The sequence below is a fragment of the Heterodontus francisci genome, chromosome 2 (genome assembly GCF_036365525.1).
Source record: "Heterodontus francisci isolate sHetFra1 chromosome 2, sHetFra1.hap1, whole genome shotgun sequence".
In the NCBI taxonomy this organism is placed as follows: domain Eukaryota; kingdom Metazoa; phylum Chordata; class Chondrichthyes; order Heterodontiformes; family Heterodontidae; genus Heterodontus; species Heterodontus francisci.
This window is the reverse complement of record NC_090372.1, coordinates 108,091,210-108,118,621: the sequence shown is the minus strand read 5'-3', so window position 1 is coordinate 108,118,621 and position 27,412 is coordinate 108,091,210. Positions and strand designations below refer to the sequence as shown.

The 27,412-nt window shown below is 42.6% G+C and overlaps 1 protein-coding gene across 1 annotated transcript in view; it reads right to left on the bottom strand.

Moving 5' to 3' along the window:
* The window catches only part of vwde (von Willebrand factor D and EGF domains), a 306,182-nt gene that overhangs the window by 118,928 nt on the left and 159,842 nt on the right, over positions 1–27,412 (bottom strand). The window contains exons 20-22 of the mRNA XM_068052969.1: positions 20,903–21,017; positions 17,898–18,148; positions 7,647–7,866 (exon numbers count right to left, since the gene is read on the bottom strand). Coding sequence (XP_067909070.1) covers positions 7,647–7,866; positions 17,898–18,148; positions 20,903–21,017 — 586 coding nt within the window. The remainder of the gene's footprint in view (positions 1–7,646; positions 7,867–17,897; positions 18,149–20,902; positions 21,018–27,412) is intronic.

Below are 27,412 nucleotides of genomic sequence, written 5' to 3'. Positions count from 1 at the left end.
ACAATGACAACTAAAGCAGTTATTCAAATGTTACAAGAAATCTTGGCAACTCATGGTGTATCTGATCAGGTGGTGTCCGATAATGGACCACAGTTTGCAAACGACTACTTCATGCACTTTGTGGAAAACTGGATTTGTACAAGTTTCCCTTGATATCCACAATCTAACGGAGAAGCTGAGTGAGGAGTCAGAATTATAGAAGCATTGTCGATTTTCAAGTGGCACTTCTGAACTGCAGAACTACTCTATTGCTATGTGGATTAGCACCATCAAAACTGTTGGAAGCTGAGAACACAACTTCCAATCTTACCTAAAACGTTTTTTCCGGGTTCAGAGTTCAAGACAGAAAAGTCATGCTGAAAGCAACAAGCCTGTAATTAACTAATTATATTCCTATTATAATAGGAAATACTGTGCCAGGAACCTACCAAAGTTGACAGAAGGGCAAAAGGTCTGGTTACGAGACCAAAGCAGAGAAGAAGTAATTATCCACAGCGATGAGAATTATTTTCTATGGTTCTATAGTTATGACTGAGGTGGGAGGAGTGCATTGTTGGAATGGTACATGGATGATAGTAGAATGAAGAGTAGGTAGTTAGTTTAATCTTAGAGTAGGTTAAAGGTTCGGCACAACATCGTGGGCCGAAGGGCCTGTACTGTGCTGTACTGTTCTATGTTCTATGTTTTCTAGAACAGTACATTGAAGAACCAACTAGAGAATGGGCTATTTTAGATCTAGTATTGTGCAATGAGGAAGGGCTAATTAATAATCTTGTTGTGAAGGAGCCTCTAGGGAAGAGTGAACATAGCATGATAAAATTTTACTTTAAGTTTGAAAGTGATGTAGTTCAATCCCAAGCTAGGTCTAAAATCCAAACAAAGGAAAATACAAAGGTTTGAGGGGCAAGTTGGCTGTGGTAGATCGGGGGGAAACTACATTCAAAGGTATGATGGTAGACAGGCAATGGCTAGTGTTTAAAAAATTAATACATGATTTACAACAAATTTATATTTCACCGAGGCGCAAAAAAACCAACAGGAAAGGTGATCCAACCATGGCTAACAAGAGAAGTTAAAGATTGTATTTGATCAAAGGAAGAGGCTTATAAAGTTGCCAAAAAAGAGTAAGCCTGAGGATTGGGAGGATTTTTGAATTCATCAAAGGATGACCAAGAAACTGATAAAAAGAAAACAGAATATGAAAGTAAACTAAGGAGAAAATGAAAAATGAAAAAGATTAGCAAAGACAAATGTTGGCCCATTTCAGGTAGAGATAAGGGAATTTATAATGGGGAATACGGACATGGCAGAGAAACTAAACAAATACTTTGTGTCAATCTTCATGGAGGAAGATACAAAAAACCTCTCAGAAATACTAAAGAATCAAGGGACAGGTAAGAATGAGAAAGTGAAAGAAATTAGTATTAGTAAAAACGTAGTACTGGAGAAATTAACGGGACTGAAATTTGATAAATCACCTGGACCTGATGATCTACATCCCAGAATAATGAAAAAGGTGGCTGTAGAGACGTGAATGGGTTGGTGATCATCTTCCAAAATTCTATAGGTTCTGCATGGTTCCTGAAGATTGGAAGGTAGCAAATGTAATGCCACCATTTAAAAAAGGAGGGAGAGAAAACGGGAACTACAGACCTGTTAGCCTGACATCAGCAGTAAGGAAAATGCTAGAATCTATTAGAAAGGATGTGATAACTGGACACTTAGAAAATAAAGGTAGGATTGTGCAGAGCCAACCAAGGATTTATGAAAGGGAAATCACTTTTGACAAACCTGTTGGAGTTTTTTGAGGATGTAACTAGAAGAATAGTAAGGGGGAACCAGTGGACATGGTGTATTTGGATTTTCAGAAGGCTTTAGATAAGGTCCCACACAGGAGGTTGATAAGCAAAGTTAGAACACATTGGATTGGGGGTAACATACTGGCATGGATTGGGAATTGTTTAATGACAGAAAAAGATAGTAGGACTAAACGTGTCATTCTCAGATTGGCAAACTGTGACTAGTGGGGTACCGCAAGGATCAGTGCTTGGGCCCTGGCTATTCACAATCTATATCAATAATTTGGATGTGGGGACCAAATGTAATATTTCCAAGTTGGCTGATGACTCAAAACTAGGTGGGAATGGGAGTTTTGCAAAGAGGCTTCAAGGGGATTTAGACAGGCTAAGTAAGTGGGCAAGAACATGGCAGATGGAATATACAGTGGAAAATCTGAGGTTATCCACATTGGTAGGAAAAACAGAAATGCAGAGTATTTCTTAAATGGTGAGAGATTGGGAAATGTTGATGTCCAAAGGGACCTCGGTGTTCTTGTTCATAAATCTCTGAAAGGGGACACAGTCTCAGAATAAAAGGTAGGCCATTTAGGACTGAGATGAGGAGGAATTTCTTCACTCAGAGGATGGTGAATCTGTGGAATTCTCTACCGCAGAGGGCTGTGGATGCTCAGTAATTGAGTATGTTTAAGACAGAGATCGATAGATTTCTAGATATTAAAGATATCAAGGGATATGGGGAAAGTGCAGGAAAATAGCATTGAGGTAGAAGATCAGCCATGATCTAGTTACATGGAGGAACAGGCTCGATGGGCCAAATGGCCTACTCCTGCTTCTATTTCCTATGTTCCTGAAAACAACCATTGACTGCAACTCGCTGTTTTCTGTCCTTAAGCCAATTTTTTATTCAATTGGACACTGACCCTCCTATTCCGTGAGCCTCAGTTTTGTTAACCAGCCTTTTATGTGGTACCTTACCAAATGCTCTTTTAAAATCCATATAAACAACATCCACTGCATTCCTTTCATCAACCTTCTCTGTTACTTCATCAAAGAATTCAATTAGATATGTCAAGCAGGATTTGCTTTTTACAAATCTGTGTTGGATATCCTTAATTAACTCGAATTTCTCCAAGTGTCTGTTCACTTTGCCCCTGATTATTGTTTCTAAAACCTTCCCAACACTGATGTTAAACCAACTGACCTGTAGTTGCTAGGACTGTCCTTACACCCATTCTTGAAAAAGGGTGTCACATTTGCCACTCTCCAATCTTCTGGCACCTCCCCCGTATCCATGGAAGGGTATGGCAAGCCCTGCCACGATCTACATCCCACTTCCTTGAACAACCTGGGATGCAAGCCATCTGCACCAGGTGAACTATCTACCTAAGCATAGCCAGCCTTTTTAGTACCTCCCCCTCTCAATTTTTACCCTATCCATTGCCTCTAACCTCTCCACTTCTGGCAATATTTTGTCAGATTCCACTTCCATAGTGAACACTGATACAAAGTACTCATTATGTATATTAGTCTTGCTCTGCACCTCTAAGCATATATTAGCCTCTTTGTCGCTAATAGGCCCTACTCTACCTCTCACTACCCGCTTACTATTTACATGCCGGTAGAAGATTTTTGAGTTCCTTTTTATGTTGACTGCCATTCTATTCTCATATTCTCTCTTTGCCAGTCTTACTTTCCCCTTCACCTCCCCTCTCAACTTATTGTGAATGGCTGGTTCTCACTTGAAGAATTCACCTGACATGCATAATACACCCTCTTTTTTGTTTCATTATAACCTCTATCTCTCTCGTCATCCAAGGATCCCTGTTTTTGATTCCCTTACCTTTCGCCCTTGTTGGAATGTTCCTAGCCTGCATCTGAAGCATCTCTTCCTTAAACATAAACCATTTCTCCGATACAGCTCTTCCTGTCAGTCTTCAGTTCCATTCTACCCTGGCTAGATTCCTTCTCATCATGTTGAAATTAGCTCTCTTCCAATCTAGACATTCTATCTTATTTTGTTCCTTGCTTTTCTGTATTACTAGTTTAAATTTTATGATATGATGATCACTCTTACCCAAGTGCTCCCTGACAGATACTTGGTCCACTTGGCCCACCTCACTTCCCAGCACCAGATCCAGCAATGCCTCCTTTCTACTTGAGCTGAGAACATACTGATCAAGCAGGTTCTCCTGAACATATTTCAGAAATTCCATCTCCTTCCTTCCCTCCACTCTAGAATTATCCCAATCAATATTTGTGTAATTAAAGTCCCCCAATATCTCTATAGTTCTTGCACATCTCTATGATTTCCCTGCAGATTTGTTCTTCTATTTCTCACTATTTGGAGGCTTACAGAATATACCTATTAATGTGATCATACCCTTTTGCTTCTCAACTGTAACCATATGGATTCTGTCCTTGTCCCCTCATTTCTGTTATTGCCACCACATCATAATCTCATACCGCTATTTATGCTCGTAGCTCACCAACCTTATTCATCACACTTTGTGTGTTTACACACATGACTTGTATTCCTGTTTTTCCATTCCTCATAGTCCATCTCAGTCCACTCCCATCTAATATGGAACTACTCCCTTCTCTAGTACTGTCTAAGACTCTCACATTATGCACCTTATTCCTCTTTTCTACTTCCATATAGTGGTGCCCACCCCACTGCCAATTTAGTTTAAAGCCTCCCCAACCATACTTGTGAATCTCCCCACAAGGACATTGGTCCCAGTCCTATTGAGGGTTTTTGAATAGGTGCCTTCTGCCCCAGAACCCTGGTCCGAATGCCCCAAGAATCTGAAGCCCTCCCTCCTGCACTATGCCTCAAAGCACGCATTGATCCTCCCTATCTTTCTATTTCTACTCTCGTTACTACCTTCAAGGTCCTACTCTTTAACTTCCTCCTTAGCTCCTGAAAATCTGACCACAGGACCTCAATACCTGCTCTTGCTATGTCATTGGTACCAACATGTACCACAACTTCTGGCTCAATCCCTTCTCTCTGCAGAATACCCTGCACCCTCTCCTTGATGTCCTTTACCCAGGGAGGCAACACAACATGTGGGACTCACAATTACAGTTACAGAAATGCTTATCTGTCCCCCTGACTATGGAATCACCTGTAACAAACTGCCCTTCTGCACTTTGCTGCTCCCTCCTGTACAGTGCCTTGCCCATTGGTGCCATTGTCTGGATTGCACTCCTTCAAGGTGTCGTCACTCCCAATAGTCTCCAAAGCTGAGTACCGGTTTGAGAGTGGCACACACCCCGAAGACTCCTGCATTCCCTGCCTCATCTTACTCTTCCAGATGACCATCCACCTATGATCCTGAACTCCTACTGCCTGTGGGGTGACCACTTCCTGGAATGCATGATCCAGGACACTCTCCTGACCCCTAATACTCCGCAGTGATTCCAGCTGCCCCTCAAGCTCGGAAATCCTGAGCTCGAGCTGAAGTAGCTGGAGACACTTCCTACACAAGTGGCTGCCCCCACCCCCCACCGCTCTGCTCCCGCTGCTTTCTCTTCAGCCTCCAATCTTTTGGTGCGCTTTTTAAATCTCCGCTCTTCTCCCGCTCCTTTTTCTCCAGCCTCTGATCCTTTGGCACGCATAAGTTGCTCCCATACTGTGGTGAAGGTTGGCAACAGGAAGTGCAGCTGAAGGTGAGTGAAGTGCAAGACAGGTGAAGTGCCTTCCAAGAAATTGACAATCACCTGTCAAACAGTGTAAGCACTCTCTGAGCCACGACTGGAGCTCTTCAGTTTCACTGATCAAAGGCTTCCCACAGCCTGTCAGTTTCACTGATTACCACCCATCCCCCCGCCCCCCCCCATGCTATGCACTCACCTCGGTAACCCTAGCGAGTTCCACACACCTTGTCCACTGCAGAATTATTGGTAAAAACAACATTTAAATGCCTTACCAGACAGCTGTATGGGGGTTCCCCGCTCGATTTCAAACCCACCCAGATGAAAACCAGATGGGGTAGGATGATGTTGGGAGGTTTAATTCCCCACACGCTCCCGAAATATGCTCCCTTGCCTGTGAAAACTCTCCTCCACATAGCCCGTTCTACCAGCTCCATAACGCTGCTCAACTCCACCCCACCTCTGCTCTTCTGCTGCTAAAACCCTTATTTATGTCTTTGCTATCACTATTCCAATGCTCCAATGCCAGCCTCCCTTCTTGAGCTCATCCTAAACTCTGCTGCTCATATCCTAATTTGCACCAAGTTCAGTTCACCTATTGCCCCATTGCTCACTGATCTACACAGGCTTCTGGTCCAGCAACGGCACAATTTTAAAATTTGCATTCTTTTTTTTCAAATCCCCATGGCCTCAGCCCTCCCTATCTCTGCAATCTCCTCCAGCCCTACAGCTCTCCAAGATTGCTGCACATTTCAGGCTGAATTTAATGGGCTCCCCGGAGATGGGTTCAGAGACGGGGGTGGGGGGTGCCCATAGAGTTACGACGGGAGGCGGGAGAGGAGGGCCCGTCGCCTTCCCATCGCACTGGAATTTAGTCGGGGGCAGGAAAGGCTGATGATGGCCTTCCCGCCCAGAGGCCCTCAACAGGCCTATTACCGGCCACTTAAGGGCCTCTTCCTGCCGCCGCTGGGATCTAAGTAGCGGAGGAGTTGGATGGGGTCTCCGCCACATGGGGAGGTCGCCCAGTAAAACAAGACAACCTCCCTGCGGGCCTGGGGTAGGGGGCGAAGGGCCCTCCTCTATGGACTATCTGTGGCCCAAGTAGGGACTTCGCCGAGAAACACTCCACCTACGTTAACACCCTTCCCTCGGCACTAAACGTTCATTCTCCCCTACCTCGCCGGGGCCTGCTGGTCTGAACCCGGCAACCCTGCCTCACTTACCTGGGGTCTGGGTCTCCAGCGTGGGGCCTGGGTCTAAGGCCTCTTATAGTGCCGGCAGTGGCCACTGCTCTCGTTGGCACTGCCGAAACTACAGAGCAGCCGGCCCTGTGACTAGGGTTAGGAAAAGTGGCAAAAAGATCTTGTGCTGTTGCTGCAAAAAGGAACGGTATTGCTGCAGGGTAGGCTGAGGTGGGGTTCCCCTCACCTTTTCGGCCCATTGCCGGGAGCCTCACTGGTACAACAAAATCAAGCCCTTCGAATTCTGGTCTCTTGTGCATCTCCAGGTTTAATTGCTTCAACATTGGCAGCTGTGCCTTCAGCTGCCAAGGCCCGAGGCTCTGAAATTCTCTCTGCCTCTATATCTCACTCTCCTCTTTTAAGACACTCCTTAAAACCTACCTCTTTGACCATCTGTCCTAATAACTCCTTTTGGGGATGGTGTCAAATTTTGTTTGATAATGATCCTACGAAGCACCTTGGGATGTTTTACTACATTACAGGTGCTGTATAAATGCAAGTTGTTGATATACAAAACTGGCCATTCAGGATATATCTGTAAAATTGCTCTTTTCATATTTCTCAAGTGTCCGGCAATATGTCACTGACCTCATTTTCTTCATATAGAGCTACTGGACTTTTCAAAGTTATCAACATATGAAAGTAAATAATCATACAAACCTTTTATTAATTTGCAAATGTCTGGGTGATCTATTGATTGACTCTGAAAACAACATGGGTTGTCCAAGAATAAGAACAAGAACAGTGGAAAAGCTATTGATTCTTATTGACCCATCTATGCTAAATAACTAATTGCACAAAATTTTATTAAACATTGGAATTTCTACTGTTTCATGGTTGATTGAAACTTGTCCAATCAAATACAGTATATCATTTGAGAATGAGAAAGGAAAACATTGAAAAAACACAAACCTTCTGTCGTTTGTAACAGCTCATATAAATTATTTACCTTGAAAGCCTTCTTGACATTTACATGAATAACTATTGATTTCATCCACACAGCTACCAAAGCCACATGGATTGGATTTGCAGTCATCAATATTCACTTCACAGTAACTTCCTTCAAAACCAAGGGAGCACATACAAAGATACTTTCCAGTTCCTGGAGGAAAATTTATGTTTGGAACACAGGAGCCTCCATTCAAGCAGTTGCATGAGTTTACAGTGACCTGTTCAGAAAATAGAGGTAGTATTATGTTTCACATGATGATGAAAGATAAAAGTATTTGAGCATTGCTGAAAAAAGAGACATGCTGCTGAAACTTTTTATCTTACACTCATCAGTACAGACACAAGAATGCCAAATTTCAAAGGCAGCAACACTTTAAACTGCATGAGAAAAGGATGCTGATTGGTTGGCAAGTCGACTTTGATTAGTCAGCAAATTGACTCTGATTGGTCGAGGCGTTAACATGGAGAATGTACCAGGGAACTTTAGTCTCTCACACTTTGTTTAATTCAAAAAAGGCATAATGCCTGGAAATGTTCCTTTTGCCTGCAGAGGACAGATCCCTGCATATGAATATATGTAGTTTCTAGCAAGCATAAGTGAGCCACATTGCAAGCCCAACTGATAATTTTAAATTGATTGTTAGTGTAACTCTTGGCACACACAGGATTGTTCATTAAGTGCTGTCCAATCACGGAATCACTTCGAATATTAGACATTGTGTTCTAGGTTTTGTAAGTATGGGCTGGTTGAGTATGGTCAGTACTTTGCCTATTGCGAAAAGCTGAAGGCGTGCTGGTGCTCATATTTTTTGAGATATCTTATCCTTCCAGGGTAATTTGAGGTAGATTGGGCCCTTTTCAGGTCCAAAAGTGGCTGCCTAAGGCCCATTCGTGAGTATGTGTGATACACAATGGGCAATGATCTGATCAGGGTAGCCATCATCCCACAGGATCACTCTGATGTGCCTTATTTCAGCACCAAGCTTGCATGGTGAGCAAATTCCGTGGGCCTTATTTACAAGATTGCTGATAAGGCCAATCTTAGAGCACGTGGAGCTGTAAGAATCCCAACGTGTATATTGACTGGTGAAGGTAGGCTTGCGGTAGACAGTAGCAGAGAACCCATTCATGGGTTTCTCAACTGGTACATTGAGGAAAGAGAGCTCATTGGACTGCTCCATTTCAACGGTGAATTTGAGCGTGGGATGGAGCGCCTTAAGGTGTGTAAGGAAATTCTTACATGCAGCTTCAGATTCCTACCTCAAATTACCCTGGAAGGGTAAGGTATCTCAAAAATTTGAGCAACAGTTAAAGCTAGCCATTTCACACTGCTACTATGCAGTAGCAACACAAGTGATATTTTCCACTAACAGGATGCTGCCGTCAAGCCAAAAAGATGTTTTGCCTACCACACAAATGAGTAATGAGGTATATGAGTTCCATGCCAGTGAGACGCCAGGTAGGTAGGCCATTGGTCCCAACGACGAGCAGATCGCATCAATCAGCATGTCCCTTCGGCTGTTCGCAATAGGCAGAGTATGACTGTACCCAACTAGCCCGTACTTGCAAAACTCAGAACACAATGTCTAATGTTAGATATGATTCCGCAATTGGACAGCACTTACTGAACAATCCTGAGTGTTAAGACCAAGGCGGGAGTAATGCACTGTTAATTCAGTCCGATTACTCCACAGGTCATTGCATATTTGTAAAGTTTCCCACCAATTGGAAAATAGCCAAATTAAACACTTTATTTATCCCCAGAATAAAACATGCCAAACAAGGTTTCTTTAAACAACAACAAAATTAACTATTTATTAATAAACTAAGTTTTAAACAATAATGAGATAAATCTATAAATGAAAAGATTTTATAACTCCCTATTCTTCCTAACCCTCATGCACACACATATACATTCAAAAACCGGTTAACCGGTGAAAAAGGCTTTTCTCTTTATAACTGTTTCCTCGGAATAGTAAAATAACTGGGTTGTAACGTTCCGGTAGGATATTTCCAGGGCGGTGAGGTATCCCATAGTCGAATAGTTGGATGCCATGTGAAGTCTCTCCAGGCGAGGTTGATGAACAGTCTGTGATGAGTAGGTGTTCACGGCACTTCGTCTGCAGCAGGTGTCGCACGGATCTTTTAGCAAAGGGTGTAGCAACAGATCTACTTGGGTTTTGAAATTGCAGTCCAGTAATAGAAGCTTTCTTGAGATTTCAGGATCTCCCAAAACATAACAGGTAACAGCAATCACTCCTGAGGCAGAGATTTTTAAGAGACTGGAGGCAATGGAATCTGCTACCTTTTAAAATGCAGGGCTTCCTCTCAGCAAAGCAGCCTTTCTCCAGAGCAACTCCTCTTTTCCTGGGTCTTTTCCTCTCCAGGGGTCTTTTCCTCTCTCCAGGTAGACCACAGCCACACCTCAAATGTATGAATTCTTTTTCCAAGAGTTGAAAATCTTTTTAGAGAGTAGGTCTTTTTTTCCTCTGGTCTGCAAACACAAGTTCCAACCAGCTCACTGCTAGCTGCTTCCAGCTCCCTGGTCTTTTCCACATTGCAAAACTGGAACTGAAACTCCAACAATAAGTCATTGTGACAGCCATAAATCTTACTGGCATTTCCCTGTTGAGCTGCTTGGAAACAGGTGTCTTGCAATCTATGCACTAGTTCAAACACAAAATTTCAGCATTCAATGTTCACAGAGAAAAATCGTTTTTCTCAGTTTTTAAAAGTACACAGAATTATTAGCTTTCAATAAAAAAAATCTTTTCTGACACTGTGCTAAGAATTACACTAACAACCAATTTAAGATTATCAGTCAGGCTCACAATGTTGCTCACTTACGCTTGCTAGAAGCTACATATATTCATACGCAGGGACCTGTCCTCTGCAGGTAAAAGGAACATGTCCAGGTGTTGCACCATTTTTGAATTACACAAAAGCATGGGGGACTACAGTTCCCTGGTGCATTCTCCATGGCAACACCTTGACCAATCAGAATTAACTTGCCAACCAATCAGCATGCTTTTCTCATGCTGTATGAAGTGTTGCTCCCTTTGAAATTTGGCATTCTTGCATCTGTCCTGATGAGTACAAGACAAAAAGTTTCAACAGCATATCTCTTTTTTTCAGCAATACTCAAGTTCAGTACTACCAAGTGACTATAAAAGTGCTTATGTGGTGCTGCATATCAGAGGTCTCAGGTTAACTGGGTTAGAGGGTTGGATATAATTGAACCAGGGCATATAGATCCATTTTTTTCCCTTAATTTTATTATTATTTAAAATTCCTATGTCCACATTTAAAATGGAAACTGTTTACATAAAAACTAATTACTCCCTCCTTTATGTCATGGAGCTGGAGCATTCTCACTGACTGAAGAGTAAAATCACAGTTTGTCAAATTTATAAATGGAATTTCCATTATAAACAGAAACATAGGAATTTATAATCTAAAAGGTTGACTGGAAATATATGCAAATGTAAGTATTTTAATACATTTCTATCACTCTCCTAATGCATTATGAATGGGTGACAAGAGGCAAGAGAATGGAAAGAGGGAAGCAAGAGTTTGAAACTATATGCTACTTTTCATGAAATTGATCTTGGTGTGATGGTACGGATCCTGAGGAGCTTAAACTTACTGGCTGGCAGTTGCTAACAAAAGCAGATTTTTACTCTTATTTTAACCTTAACCTTCCACTTATTTGAAGAATTCTTAAATTCCAAGACTCATCTATTGGAGAAACTGCCAGATGTGCAAATATATAGACAGAAAAATCATTTGCCATGCAAGATCACATTCCTTTGCTTTGTTTATGAAGAGACTTATTAAATAAAACACTAGCCAGACATGTGGAATAATGAAAATATTACCTGTCAGTATAGACTTAGTCTTCTAAATGTTTAGACTTTGGGAGTGAGTAGAAAGAGTTTTTCCTAACTCTGTTAATAACTAGTCAGTTGCTACAGTAATACAGTAACTTCCAAACCAGCGATCTCCACCACCTAGAAGGACAAGGACAGCAAACGTATGGGAACACCACCAGCTGCAAGTTCCCCTCCAAGAACTATATCGCCGTTCCTTCACTGCTGCTGGGTCAAAATCCAGGAACTCCCTCTCTAACAGCACTGTGGATGTACCTACCCCACATTGACTGCAGCGGCTCCAGAAGGCAGCTCACCACCACCTTCTCAAGGACAATTAGGGATGAGCAATAAATGCTGGCCTAGCCAGCGATGCCCACATCCCATGAATGAATATAAAAAAAAATGTTGTAGAAGAATTCAAATCACACAGTGACATTGATATCGAAACAAATCTAACAAAAACAAGTTTGAATTCAAAACCAAATTAGGACCAGATTTGAACTTGGAGTATGTTCCAGAAACATTAAACCCATTTCCTTCCTGTGTTTCAAAAGTAACTTGTTGGTAGGTAGTTGTGCTTTGTGTCTCTGGGAAACTAAGACCATTCTGTCATTTCCTCCAAGAGCTCTCTAACAACCTGCAGGATTATAACATTTTCAGAATAAGACTTTATATTAAAGATTGACAGAACCATTACAAGGTAGTTGTTAGTGATTGGAATCTGATATTTCTGTGAAATGGAATAGGAAGTGACATAATTAAATGTTGTTACATTATTTAGTTTTAGACCTAGATTTGCAGATTTATACTTTTTTAACCTATTCTATTTAGCTACTGTTTCACTGCAAAAGTCTAACATTCTTGCAATCAATTTTAATTAAAATGCTGAGTGTACTAGATTTAATAGTTATACACATCTTGATAGAAATAAGATATTTAGGGATTGAAATTGTGCTGCGTGAGAAATAAAATAACACCCAGATGGAATTATTTGCCATTTTAACATAGGAGTTAATCTCTTTAAAAAAAATGGGTTAACACTTTTGTTAAAATAACACATAAAGGAATTTCATATGAGGATATCAAGATGTTGTAATAAATGTGCCAAGGTGTAATTTCAATCCCTTAGATAAACGAGCCTCATCTGGTAGTAAGGCAAAAGGGAAATGACACACTCACTATAGACAGTGTAATTATTATGTAATTTAATGTAAAAAATATGACTTGTAAATTTCAAATGTTAAATATCATGAAGCAGAATTTGACTAATTTGTGCAACTATATTCCTTTTCTACCTTTTATAGCATTTTTCTAATTGCAAGTATAAAACCTTTTTATTTCCTCTCGATTCTTTTGCATTCTTGAACCACATACCAATTGCAGTCAGGAAGGCAGCAACTGACTCTCTGCCAAGCTTTTACCATTCTCCCATGATTTTCGCTAAGCTCAGCACCACCTGATAGTCATGTGGCTAAAATAAATAATTCAGCAGTGTGGAGATTTCAGGTTCTAACTATGTACCTTATTCAATAGAGGTCACATCAAAACCTTTTTTATAATTCACATCAAAAAAGTGGATCCTAATTCTAGACTTCACTTTGCTGCAGTCCTTCAAGGACCTAATAAAAATTAAACATAGCTAATGACCTATACATCATTGCAAACACCTTGGGATATTCTCTGAGAAGGCTGTATTGGAATCTTGCATTTTGCCATCTGCACTCCTCTATTTAAAAATTCTGAAGAACGCTGTTGTCGCTAATGGTCTTAACAGATCGAAATTCTGTTTAACTCAAAACTATGTTGGAAAGATATGAATCATATGTGAACCATTATCAAACATACTACATTCATATAAGTAAGAAAATCTGTTGACTTTTTTCTAATTACGTTTAAATGAGAATTCATGCATTGGTTTGTTGGGTGGCTATTCTTGGCATGGTTCTTCTCTTTCTAATCAGCTGCGACCATCCACACTCAAGAAAAATGCATTCAACTCCGCTATCCTTGCAAACTACTGCCCCATTTCCAATGTCCTTTCCCGCTTCAAAGCCCTTCAACATGTTATTGCTTCCGAGGTCCAGATGTTTTAGATTGTTCTTCTGCATTAAAGGTGCTATATAAATGCATGCTGTTATTCTTGATTGAATTTTGACAACCAGTGAATGTTTTATCATTCAGCTTTTTCTTTTAATAAAACAATTGCTGGTATAGTCAAACTCCTAACATTCACATAACTAGGCCCTGAATTTCCAAGGGGTTCTTCCAAACTCCTGTTGTAACTTTGCCAGGAACTTTAGAGAAACAGTGGCCGGAATTTAAAGTTGGGTGGGAGGGAGGGCCCGCCCACCAGCCGAAAAGTCGGGGGCAAGCCTACCTACGCTGGGCCTGGGGAGCCACCCTGGGATTTTTCGCACCACAGGTCCTTAAATGGCCTTGGGCGGGATTTGCAGCTCTTAGTCTCAGCAGCGCCACCGGAAGAGGTGGCCACAGCTGGGTCTACACCCAGCTTCAACAGAAAGAGGAAGGACGGCCCCGGAAGGAAGTTAAATTTTTTTAAGGGGGGTTGGTTGAAGGAGCTGGAATGTTGTGTGCTGCGGGCGGTTGGGGCTTCAGAGGCAACCTTCCATGGGGCATAGGGTGCCAGATCAGGAGGGCCCCCCAGCCTGCATGAAGACCACCAGGTTTTACCTTGGGGCCTTTGCCGCCCACATGCCACGGGTAAAATACCTGCGGTGGTGGGCAGAGGCCCTTAAGTGGCAGTTAATTGGCCACCTAAGGGCCTTGATTGACCTGGGAAGGGCGGGCCATTTCTTGCCACCGCCACCCCACTTAAAATTGCAGCAGGGGTGCAAAGGTGTCAGAAATGGCACCCTCCACCTCCTGCTCAATTTTTCCGCCTCTCCCGCCACTAGCCCACTCGTTGGAGGCGGAGGGGGGGGGGGGGGGGGGGGGAAATGCTGTAAAATTCCGGCCAGTGTAAATTGTTGACTTTAGGCGTTCCACCAATCTTTAGCCAGAGAAGCCCTGCAGAAATTCCAGGTGCTGTTGTTCATTACTGTCTCAAAACCAGAATTTCTTCCACCAAGAAAAAACTTCCATGCTAATTTGCTTCATTTTTGAAAAATGAAACATGTATCCTCAACTGGAACAGGAAAAAAAAAATCTTCATTTTTTTAATGTCAATTACTCTGCTGCTTACTTTCAACCAATTGAGTCTGTTTCTTTCTGGATCAAATAAAGTGATGGACACTGTAGCAAATATAATCACAAGTATCTTGGCCTCTGCAGGTACAGGCTGCTGTTGAGTGTACAGTCTCCCTAGCCTTTTAATTCATAATCCTGGCCTTGTCAAATTATAAATGTTGAACTGGTGGATTGTTAGTGACAGAACTCAAGATCATAGGAAATAGGAGCAGGAATAGGCCATTCAGCCTGTCGAGCTTGCTCCACCATTCAAACAGATCACGGCTGATCATCTACCTCTACGCCATTTTTCCCCACTATCCTCATATCCCTTGATGTTGTTAGTATTCAGAAATCTATCGATTCCTGTCTTGAACATGCTCAATGATTGAGCTTTCACAGTCCTCTGAGGTAGAGAATTCCACAGATTCACCGCCCTCTCAGTAAATAAATTCCTCCTCATCCCAGTCTTAAATGGGCTGCCCCTTATTCTGAGACTGTGTCCCCTTGTTCTCAACTCACCAGCCAGAGGAAACATCCTCTCTACAGCCACCCTGTCACGCCCTGTACGAATTTTGTAAGTTTCAATGAGATCACCTCTCATTCTTCGAAACTCCAGAGAATACAGGCCAAATTTCTGCAATCTTTCCTCATAAGACAATCCGCTATCCAAGGGATTAGTCTGGTGAACCTCCTTTGCACTCCCTCTAATGACAAGTATATCCTTCCTTAGATAAGGAGCCACAAAAGTCCAGGTGCTGCTTTATACAATTGCAGCAAAACATCTTTACTCCTGTACTCAAATCCCCTTGCAATGAAGGCCAACATACAACTTTCCTTCTTAACTGCTTGCTGCACCTGCATACTGTCTTTTAATGACTCATGAACAAGGACACCCAGTTCTCTCTGGACATCAACACTACCCAACCTCTCACCATTTAAGAAATACTCTGCAATCTGAATTTTACCGACACCCCCCACCCCCCGACATTAGGGGGTAGTGGCGGGGGGGGCCTGCAAATGCCTCCAGGAGATGCCCGCCACGGGCCTCGACGCTGGGAAGGCCTGGCCCCAAATTGTCACCACCCCCGCCGCTTGGCGACAGAACCACCATTTAAATATTTTAATAAATGTAAATGAACTAATTAATGACTTACCTGATACCGCTGGCCGCCCCCCTCCGATATTGCAGTCAGTGGCCTGCACCCCTACGCTGTCGGATCTCCAACCAGTGATATAAGGTGGAACATGGGTGGCGAGGGGGTGCAAGTAAATTCCTCAGTGTTGGAGCGGGAGTGGGGTCAAACTAATTTAATTGGTCTAGGGGGTTGTGGGAAGGGTAAAGATTAAAGTTTGTGAACTTTGGGGGGAGAAGATCAGGTGCACAAGGTAAGTATTTTGGAGGGTGAGGGCAAGGGATGAATTATTTAGTCATTTGGGGGGGAGGGGTGTGGTGGGAGAGGGGCTTGAAACTATTAGATTTTTTAATTTAAATTTATAATGCTTCTAACTTTAAAAATTCAGATTTTATGCAAGGGCTTGAAGCCCTTTAAAAATGACGCGGCGCCTACAGAGTGGTGCTGGATGCCGTTGCCGGGGATGGACTGCCCGCCCCTCCACATCATCTGGGTGGTGGGGGGGGCGGATAGGCAATCCACCTTGGCCATGTAAATCAGCCATTGCATTTAATATCGTGGTGGCTCCGCTGAGTAAAGCCCGCGCGTGTGTGCTGCCATTTTTTTTGGCCACCGCCGACTACGGTGGCGGCAACATAAAATCCAGTCCTGCCTTTCTGTTTTTTTCTACCAAACTGGGTCACTTCAGACTTATTCACATTATATTCCGTCTGCCATGTTCTTGCCCATTAGCTTAGCCTATCCAAATCCCCTTGAAGCCTCCTTGCATCCTCCTCAAATTCCCTCCCAGTTTTGTGTCATCTGCAAATTTGGAAATATTACATTTGGTCCCCATATCCAAATCATTTATATAGATTGTAAACAGCTGTGGCCCAAGCACTGATCCTTGCAGTACCCACTAGTAACAGCCTACCATCCTGAGAATGACCCATTTATTCCTACCCTCTGCTTTCCGTCAGTTAACCAATTCTCAATCCACTGCAGTACATTAACCCCAATCCCATGTGCTTTAATTTTGTTTACGAACCTCCTGCGTGGAACCTTATCAAAAGCCTCCTGAAAATTCAAATACACCACATCCACTGGTTCTCCTTTATCTATGCTACAAGTAACATCTTCAAGAAACTCCAACAGGTTTGTCAAACATGATTTCCCTTTCATAAATCCATGTTTACTCTGCCCAATCATATCATTATTTTTCAAGTGTCCAGTTATCTCATCCTTTATGATAGATTCGAACATTTTTCCCTACTACTGATGTCAAACTAACAAGTCTATAGTTCTCCATTTTCTCTCTTGCTCCCTTCTTAAACAGTGGGGTTACATTTGCTACTTTTCAGTCTGCAGGAACCCTTCCAGAAAGCATCCACTATCTCTAAAGCCACCTCCTTCAATACTCTGGGATGTAGTTCATCTGGTCAGATATAAACAACCATTTTATCATTAATCTCAATAACTCCTCTGTTGCTTAAATGGTTTGAGTACATCATTCTTTTTAACTTCTCTGGTAAATGCTTGCACTCTTAAAATTTCATTACCTACATCCAAAATGCACATTTTATGTACATAGATTAATATAAATATTGACTGAATTTAAGCCATGCTAAAATATTGACTGAAGGTTTAAAAATTTTTGTAATTATTTTACTCAGAAAACATACCTTAGAACTTCAATGGAGATTTGCCAAAATATTGATAACAATACTTATTGCTGCCCTAAAATTTTCATATTGATTGATGATATTTCTACAGCAAATGACCTTAAAACTTCAAAATAAACACGTAATGGTATTGTACTGCACAATGTAAAAGAATATTTGTTTCCAAATGAGGGATTTACTGATGTTTTGTCATGTTATATTTGACTTTGGAGTTGATGCAGAGTGCCAGAATATGGAAACATCCCATTCCTCAACACTGCATTTGCTTACTGACATGAAAATTCACTTCTCTCAAAATGGAAAAATGGTAATTTCTCCCTGGCAAACAAGCACAAAATGTATTATTGTAGAAAGCCTTACAAAGCAATACATTCTCCTATATAATGTCCATTACCTCTACTGACACATTGGTCTCAGCATTACAGTCATCTGTCACAGAAAAAGTGAACGTTTGTGATTCGTGTAAAGAAACCTTCCATATCAGAAGTCCTGCAGGAGAAAGGCTAGCATCCTTGGGCCCAGTATTTATGTTAAAAACAACAGCAGATCCTTCTGGGTCTGAAGCCAAGAACTGGTACACAAAATTTTCACCAGTAAAAGTTTGCAGTCTCTCTTGTGAAGCTTGAAATATTGGAGGTTGGTTATCTGCAAAATAAGTGATCATTTTACTCCATGCGGAAACAAATGACAAAATAATCATCAAATTTATTAGAGTTTTTTGAGGCTGTAACTAGTCGGATAGATAAACGGGAACCAGGAGATGTAGTTTACCTGGATTTCCAAAAGGCATTCGATTAGGTGCCACATAAAAGATTAATCAGCAAGATAAAGGCTCATGGTGTTGGGGGTAATATATTAGCATGGATAGAGGATTGTTTAATAGACAGGAAGCAGAAAGTAGGCATAAATGGGGCATTTTCAAGTTGGTAGTGAATAATGGGGTTCCACAAGGATCAGTACTGGGGCCTTAGCTATTTACACCCTATATTAATGACTTGGATGAAGAGACAGAGAGTAATGTATCTAAGTTTACTGATGATACAAAGCTGCGAGGAGGATGTAGAGAGCCTGCAAAAAGATGTAGGCAAGTTGTGCTGAATTTTATGAGGGCACTGTAGTTCGCAGTGGCACACTCTAATGGTGGCGTGCATCCCCTGCGAATGCCCCGTGCCATTACACGCGGGGACTCATTTAAATAGAGGCAACCGCCATGCCCCCGGCAATGGCGTCCGGTGCCACCATGAAGGCGCCGCCGCCATTTTTCAAGGGCTTTAAGCCCTTCAGTACAATTTAAAAATTTAAAGTGGTCACATTGGGAAAGTTCATCAAATAAAAATATTTGTGATAGAGGCCCTTCCCCAACATCCCCCCCAATGGTCATTTACGTGGCACCTAAAGTCAGAAGAAACATTATTGCCTTCCTGAACTTTCCCCCCAACCCTCTGTCATTTGGCCTCTAACCCCTTCCCACCATTCACATAACGACTAACATTTGTTTTCCCTGCTCCCCCACCCCTCCTGCCCTGAAAATTTTATTCCTCCCCCCTCCCCACCAGGTTTTCACCTCGGAACTCCGTGTGGAGTTCCGAAGGCATGCAAAGCACCAATGCTGGCCGTAATATCGGCGTAGGATGGCCGCCGCCTAAAGGTAAGTTCATTTACATATGTGTAATGCTACTTTGCATATGCTGATGAAGGGCCCGCCGCTAGGGGCATCGAGGTCCCCCAGCCGGTGGTAATATGAGGTGGGCCCTTCTCGACGTCACGGGCTGAGGTGGGCCTCTCCCCATAGAATTTTACCGGCCCCCATGCCATGACCCGCGGCATCAAGGGGCCGGTAAAATTCAGCCCGTTAAGTGAGCAGCAAGATGGCAAATGGTGTATAATATAGGGAAGTGTGAAGTTGTTAACTTTGGTTTAAAAATAGAAAAGCAGAATATTTTTTAAAAGGTATGAAACTGGCAAGTGTTGATATTCAGAGAGACCTGGGTGTGCTCGTACAAGGAATGCATAAAGTTAACATGCAGGTGCAGCAGGCTATTGGGAAGGCAACTGGCATGTTGGCCTTTATTGCAAGGGAATTGGAGGAATAAAGAAGTCTTACAAAAATTGTACAGGGCTTTGGTGAGACTGCACCTGGAGTACTGTGTGCAGTTTTGGCCTCCACATTTAAGAAAGGATATACTTGCACTGGAGGCAGTGCAGCAAAATTTACTAAATTGGTCCCTGGGATAAGGGGGCTGTCCTGTGATGAAAGGCTGAGTAAACTGGGCCTCTATTCTCTGGAGTTCAGAAGAATGAGAGGTGATCTAATTGAGACATACAAGATTCTGAAAGGGCTTGATAGGGTAGAAGCTGAGAGGCTGTTTCCGCTGGTCGGGGAATCTAGAACGGGAGGTGGGATGGGGGGGAGCACAATCTCAGGATAAGGGGCCGATCATTCAGGGCTGAGATGAGGAGAAATTACTACACTCAAAGGGTTGTGAATCTTTGGAATTCTCTACCCCAGAGGATTCCATCGTTCAATACATTTAAGTCTGGGATGGATAGATGTTTGGTCTCGCGGGGAATCAAGGGATATGGGGAGCGGGCAGGAAAGTGGAATTGAAGCCCAAGATCAGCCATGATTTTATTGAATGGTGGAGCAGGCTCGATGGAACATATGGTCTACTTCTGCTCCTATTTCTTGTGTTCTTGAGTTGCTGCAGAACAGATTTTAACTCTCAGGTGGTGGAGTGGACAGGCCGACTGCCAGATCCAGCTGGTGTGTGGGTGGTCCATTTCTCGGGCCTGCCCACGTTATCCCCTGACAAGCTACATGTCCTGAACATGGATCCTACTGCAGTTTGTTGGCTTCAGGTTGGTGCAATATTGGCCAGTTTATTGGCCGTGCCGGCCAGCAGAAAATTAGATGAAGGGGGAAATGGGTAGGGTGGAATAGGATGATCATAGCAGAGTGGAATTAGTGATTCGAATAATATTTATTGGGATAGACTTTTCCTAGAGCAGCACCAGGTGCCGTTAGCCTCACCATTATCTTCACAGCAAAATCTAGCCCAATATCTTCAATTGACTTTTTTTAACATAAATAATAATGGTGGGATTTTCTGCTACAGTGCTCAGAATGGATGGGTGGGAGTCCATATAGGGAAATTACACACTCTTAGCCCATGTTTATTTATTTTATTAAAATTCATGTGATCTGTTACCTTTTTTGCTAATATTGGGCTTCAGCCAATGAGGAGCAAAATTTGTGAATGATATAAGTGTTAAAATAAGTGACATTAGACTTGATGGTCTTTGGCACTACAAAACTATAGCAGAACATGGGTAAATTCAGATTCTGTTACAACATAGCTCAACAAACAACAAGAAATTATGTAATATGAATTAACTTACTTTTATTAATCGACCACTCAAATTTGGATGTGTCTGGTCTGCACAAAAGGCAAGGGCTAATTGGATTTGGATCCCCTGCACCATAACAGAGCCCATCAATATTGCATGTTTTCTCCTGGAAAAAATAGTCGTACAATACTGGAAAATCGAAATACAAACTGATAAGTATATTCAAACATGTTTCAAAGGATGTGGCTGAGATGGAAACGTGAGTGAGCCAATCTGAATAACCCATGTGTGACAAATATGTTGTAATCTGATACTGTCTATTGGGTCCTGAAACTGTCTATCTAACAGACAAAACTCTTTTAAAAGTGACATGGCTGACAGATTTGATATATATAGTAGTCAATCCTTTATGTCAATGCACATGGTAAATCAGAGAATATGGTTACTCTCTTAATTATCTCTGCTGTCTTTTTGTAACTATTTGTTTTAACATCTCTCCTCTTCTGCTTCTGTTTCATCCGTTTCTCTCTATATAACTCTTCATTTTGCTTCTCTCTCTTTTTTCTTCTTTCCTTTGGGTGGTGTCTGGACAGAAGTCACAATAACTGTAACTTGCTATTTATGGCAGCTGATTGAGGAAAAAATGTGACCCTCGGTGGCTAACTTCCTGTCCCCTACTCTAATCACTTGCACTTCCCCAAAACCCTCACTCCCATCATTTCTCCTACCTCTTTACCTTCCCACTACCTAAACCCTGCTCTATCACTGCCTTATTCACATTATTACGCAAACTCTTTTCCTTTCAAACTACCTGCCGAACCCCGTATTCTGTCCTTCCTCTTGGTATGGAATCATTCATCTCACCATTAACTTTTTATCCACTTTTCCTCTGCTCCTACTCACTTTCTACACGGGTGGGTGGCTAGAGATCATAAGCTCCTTCACTCGTAATCAAGATCCCTCCTCTTTCCCTCCTATTACCTTCCCATGTTTACCTCAAATAAGAATTCAACTTGTTTTTATAAAAAATTCAAATGACAATGAGGAAAGAAACTGCTTGTATTAATTTCTTTATATTCACTATGCCTTTCTCTGTCGCTTTTTCCCTCTATCTCATATGTGTTAGAAATAAAAATCTCTACCTCACAAGTATTGCTCTTTATGGTCAACTAACCACAGGTTGGTGTTTAGCAGGCTACAACATTCGTTTTTTTTTTGAAAATTGAAAGAACATTAAATTTAGGGAGACTCACTTTTTCACCCCTTTCTCAAGCACACAGATCTAAGCAATAATTAGTATAGATCTTTTACTAACTGTCAACAAAACACAGGTGAAGTAGTTAACTTCAAGATTCAACTGTTTTTAATGAAAATGAAACTAACATTCTCTCTCTCGCCCTCACCCTTCCTCCTCAGCTTAATCCACTTTCTGAAATGTATAGACGAGAAAACAAAAGTTTCAACAAGTGTGTAAGCTTAACACAATTTATACTCTATCATATATGCCTGTGTTTTTTGTTAAAACACTCAATATCAATTCTACCTCAAAGCTTTTGAATTTTCATATATTTCTTTACAAAATTAGAAGAACATCAGAACAGAAGCACGCCATTCAACCCTTGAGCCTGTTCCGCCATTTGATCATGACTGATCTGTAGCTCAACTCCATTTACCTGCTTTGGCTCCATATCCCTGAACATCTTTACCTAACAAATATCTATCAACCTCAGTATTGAAGGTTTCAATTGACCCAGCCTCCACAGCCTTTTAGGCAAAAGTTCCAGATTTCAATAACTCTGAAAAAATGTTTCCTGATTTCACTCCTAAATGGCCTAGGTCTAATTTTATTAGATCCACTTGATTTGGATTTCCCACCGGAGGGCATAGCCTATGCACAGAGAAACTATCATAACCATTACAGTTTAAAACATATAAGTTGCATCAACCCTCAAGCTTCTAAACTCAAGAGAATACATAACAAGTTTATGCAACCAGGTCTCCTAATGTAACCCTTTTAGCCCTGGTATTATTCTGGTGAATCTGCACTATACCATCTACAAGGTCAATATATCTTTTCTGAAATTTGGTGCCCAAAACAAAATGAAGTACTGTAGATGGGGTCTGACCAAGGCTCTGAACAACTGAAGCATCACTCTCTCACTTTTGAATTCCAATCTCCTGGAGATAGAGGGGTTAATATTGCATTTATTGCCTTGATTTTTTTGTGCCTGTGCATTAGCTTTTCGTGAATTGTGTACCTGGACATTCAAATCCCTTTGCTCCTCCACAACTCCTAGGCCCTCACCATTAAGAAAATGTTCCAATTTGTCTTTCTCAGATTCAAAGTGTTCCAGAGTGGAAACTTCACACTGAACTCCATCTGTCACAATTTTCAAAATCACGTAGTCTGTCCATGTGGCTTTTTAGCTTCCTGCTCCCTTTCCATTTGAAGAATAGCTACTGAGCAGAAAATGCTAGAAGCTAAACAAAATCCACCTGTATATCTTTAGGTTTTCTTGTGGACCAGGAAGGGCAAAACTTCTCCTCCGGATCTCACAAGGAAGCTTTGGGACTCCCAAACACAACACTATCCTCCTCCACCAATCACGGGAAGACCCCCCAGACCCCTGCTGAACTCAGCCCAGACCCCTCAGACTCTCCCCAACTTCCGATTGCACCCTGCCCTCACAGCCACACCTGCTTACCGATCGTGGCCCCGATCATTGAATTGCTCACCCCACTCCCCGATCGCAGGCCTGAGTTTTCCCCCATCCCCACTAACCAGCCTCACGGGTCCACGGCTGCTGCCTCCTGCCCCTGCTGTTGATCTGGCCAACTCCTGGGCAGAAGACTGAAGCATGTTATTCAAATGAAGTCTGCCGTTAAGATCGGCAGGGCCTCCACATCCTGGCTTTGATGGGTTTTTCGTCTGCTGCTGCACCCACCTGCATCTTCCCCGCTTCCCATTAATATTTTGGCTGTCATGCTAGGCCCCCCACCTGCCATAAATGAGGCACATTAATTTTGACGAACATTGATTTTAAACTGTTACTGGAGCGAGGGGAAGACTTGATAAACAGATCAGCCGTGGCTGGAAAAGATATTTGCATATTAACAGACGGTGTTTGGAAGAACAAAGCAGCCATTCCCTGACACATTCAACCCACAATGGACTTCTGATCACCAAACGTTGAAAGTGGGGGAGCTCGTATTCCAGGTTTATTGCTAAGATGGCCAAACACACAAACAGACATGGTCAAACCAGCTAGTCACATGACTAACCTGCTGGGAAATCTGAGTTTTTTGAATTTGTACAAACAGTTTGGGCAGAAAGTCTGTTTGATCCCTGAGAAGATCTCTCTCCTGTCTACTCCCATTTCTTTCCCACAAGCCTCTGAATCCACTGGAGACTCATGAACCCCAAGAGAGAAAAGTCTCCTACAGAAGAATACTGGGCCCCAACAAAAAGCAAGATCTACCTACAATCAAGGACTCTACAGTGAGTTGAAGAAACGTAACAACAACTCTTCAGATATTGCCTCAAACTTTTCCACTTTACTTTTCATCTGCTCTTTTCTGTCTATATTTGCTTGTGTATATTGTGTATGCATGCTAGCGTGGGTGCGTCATGTATCCATAGGCGTTAACCGAATTAGAGTTTAAGTTTAATAAATTTCAACTTTTCTTCTTTAAACCTAAGAAAGCCTGTTTGTGCTGGTTTCTTTGCCTTATAATTGGAAAGCAGTGAACAAGAATTCACCAAGGAGGAGCTCAAAACAGTGTGTTTGAAATTAAACTCTGTTAAGGTAAGACCAGGTGAAGGCTGAGAGGGACACCAAGACATCTTTCTCACCTGGTCGTATCAGAAATTTGGGTGCTACCATCCTGGATTTATTCACAGACAAACGAGAGAAATTGGAAATGGGAAGCCAAATTGTTCCCAATCAAAAAAGAGCAAGATTTCAATACAGGTTTTCTTGTGATAGTGTGTGCTTGAATACTAACATGTCAGCAACTGAAGCTAGTAGCTCTCCAAGCCAGGGTGAAGTAACTTGGGATAAGTTAAAAGCACTGTCTAGGGAGGAGTTGAGGAAAATGGCTGAGCAGTGTGGGATCACTGTGCGAGGCAAGGCTAGGAAGTCTGAACTCCTAAGGCGAGTGGCCAACGATTTTTCCCCTGAATCTGAAGAAGCAGAAACAGGGTTAGAAGCAGACTCCGACAGGGTATTGCTAGCAAAGCTACAACTGGAACAGAGGAAACTTGAATTTGAGGAGAGGGAGAGAGAAAAAATATTCCGGAAGGGATGTGAAGAGAGAGAGTTGAAGCAGCTTGAGTAAACTAGGGGGTGACAGAGTAACCCCAGTGAAAGCATGAACAATATGGAGGAGCATAATTCAGGGCTGGGTACAAAATTGTTAAAACTATCTCAACTAATTCCAAAATTCAATGAGGAGGATGTAGAGAATTGTTTGTGTCCTTTGACAAACTAGCAAGGCAGCTAAAATGGCCAGCTGAGACCTGGCCTCTTTGACTACAAAGCAAGCTAACTGGAAAGGCCCATAAGGTTTATTCCCTGTTTCCAGATGAGAGTTCATCAAATTATGAAGTGACCAAAAATGCTATCCTCGGGGCATACAAAATAGTACCCGAAGCCTATTGCCAAAAGTTTAGAACCCTCAAGAAGCAAGTTAATCAAACTTATCTGGAGTTTGAAAGAAGTAAACAGATGGCTTTTGAACAGTGGCTGAGGGCTCTTAAAGTGCAGCTCAGTTATGAGAATCTCAGAAAAGTAATTCTGTTAGAGGGATTTAAACAGTCTCTCCCACTCTCCATAAAGACCCGTGTAAAGGAGCAGTGCGTTCAGAGAGCCTGGCAAACAGCCGTCCTGGCTGTTGAGTTTGCTTTAATTTATAAGTCGGTTTCCCGGGGAGAAACTTACCTAGTCACCTCCACAAATCCAAAAGGGACAAAGGGTGAGAAGGTGATAGGAGCCCAAGCAGTCCTGGGAGAGAAAGGAAAGCAGGAGACACAGAGGGGCTCTCCTCTTGCCAAAAAGGAAGGTGCTGTGAGCAAGACCAGGAGACCTGTGTGCTTCCATTGTAATAAAGCTGACTGCTGGAAACTAAAGCGAAAACCTGTAGGGTTAAACAGGGCACACTCACTCAGTGAAGAAGGGAACCTGATGGAAAGCACAGCAAAACAAGCTGTGGCTTTAACTGGAGTAAGAGTGAGACCCAGGAAGCTTACAGCTGCAAGTGCAGGAAAATTTAATAAGATTCCTGGAGGCAATCAGTGTTTTGTGTCCGAAGGGAAAGTAACCCCATTCCCCTTGAGTGGGGCAAGCAAGCCCAAAGTAATTCTCAGGGACATAGGGGCCACTAGATCCCTTTTACTAGGAAAAGGCCTGACTTTTCCCCCAGAGAGTGCTGTGAACACCAGAATAGTGGTGAATGGTATTGGAGGGCAGTGTATGCCTGTACCTGTACACCGGGTGCACCTGGAGTGCGACCTAGTTTCGGGACCGGTGACCATAGGGATTGTCCCTAGTTTGCCTGTGGATGGGGCTGACCTGCTCCTAGGTAATGGCCTGGCGGGGGTGAAGGTGCTAGCACCCCCATTAGTGAAAGAAAGACCACAGAAAGTCAGAGAGACAAGGCAGTGGCAGAAGAGGGATCCCTGCAGTTTCCAATGTGTACTGAATCAGGCCATGATCAAACCAGCTCCCCGAGAGGAAACTGAATTGGCAGTGCAGGCAGATGATCAGGTCTGTCTGTCTGAGACTTTCTTTGGAAAGTTAGGAGACCCAGGGATGGATCTTCCCTAGCTGAGGCTTAGCGAGCTGACTCAGTATTGTGAGAGTTAGCACAGGCTGCCCAGTCTGAAAGTGAAGCAGAGGGAGTCCCTGATTGCTACAATTTAAAGAATGAGGTACTGATGAGGAAATGGAGTTCTCCTCACAGACCTGAGAGCAAGGAGTGGACAGTGGTTCACCAGTTAGTGGTGCTGCAGAAGTACCGGAGAGAAATATTAAGAAGGGCCCACTAGACTACAGTGGCTGTACATACGGATGTACGAAAGACCAAGGCCCGCATAAGACAGCTGTTTGACTGGCCAAAACTCCATAAAGATGTGGTGGAGTACTGCAGGTGTTGCCACATGTACCAGGTTGAAGGGAAACCCCAATCTACAGTGAAACCTGCACCCTTAAGTCCTGTACCGGTGTTCGTGGGACCCTCCACTAGAGGGCTGGTGAACTGTAAGGGACCCCCGCCGAGAACAAAAGGGGACAGGCAGGCACAAGGCTGGCAAAAGTTTATGAAAAAGAAGGGGAAAAAGTGACCAAGAGGGTAGGTTAAAGGATGTCCGAAGAATACCAGATGAAAACTCCAACTGTTCGGTCAGCCAACCCCAAAAAATCTGAAATGTTAAACCCCACATCCTCCTACGTAAATGCAGACACTAGAAGCACCCTACCAGTGTTGCTAACAGCATTTACAGGAACCTGCAGAGACAAAGAAAGACCTCTAGGGGGCAGAGAAACTGTGAGGGTGATGCCTCAC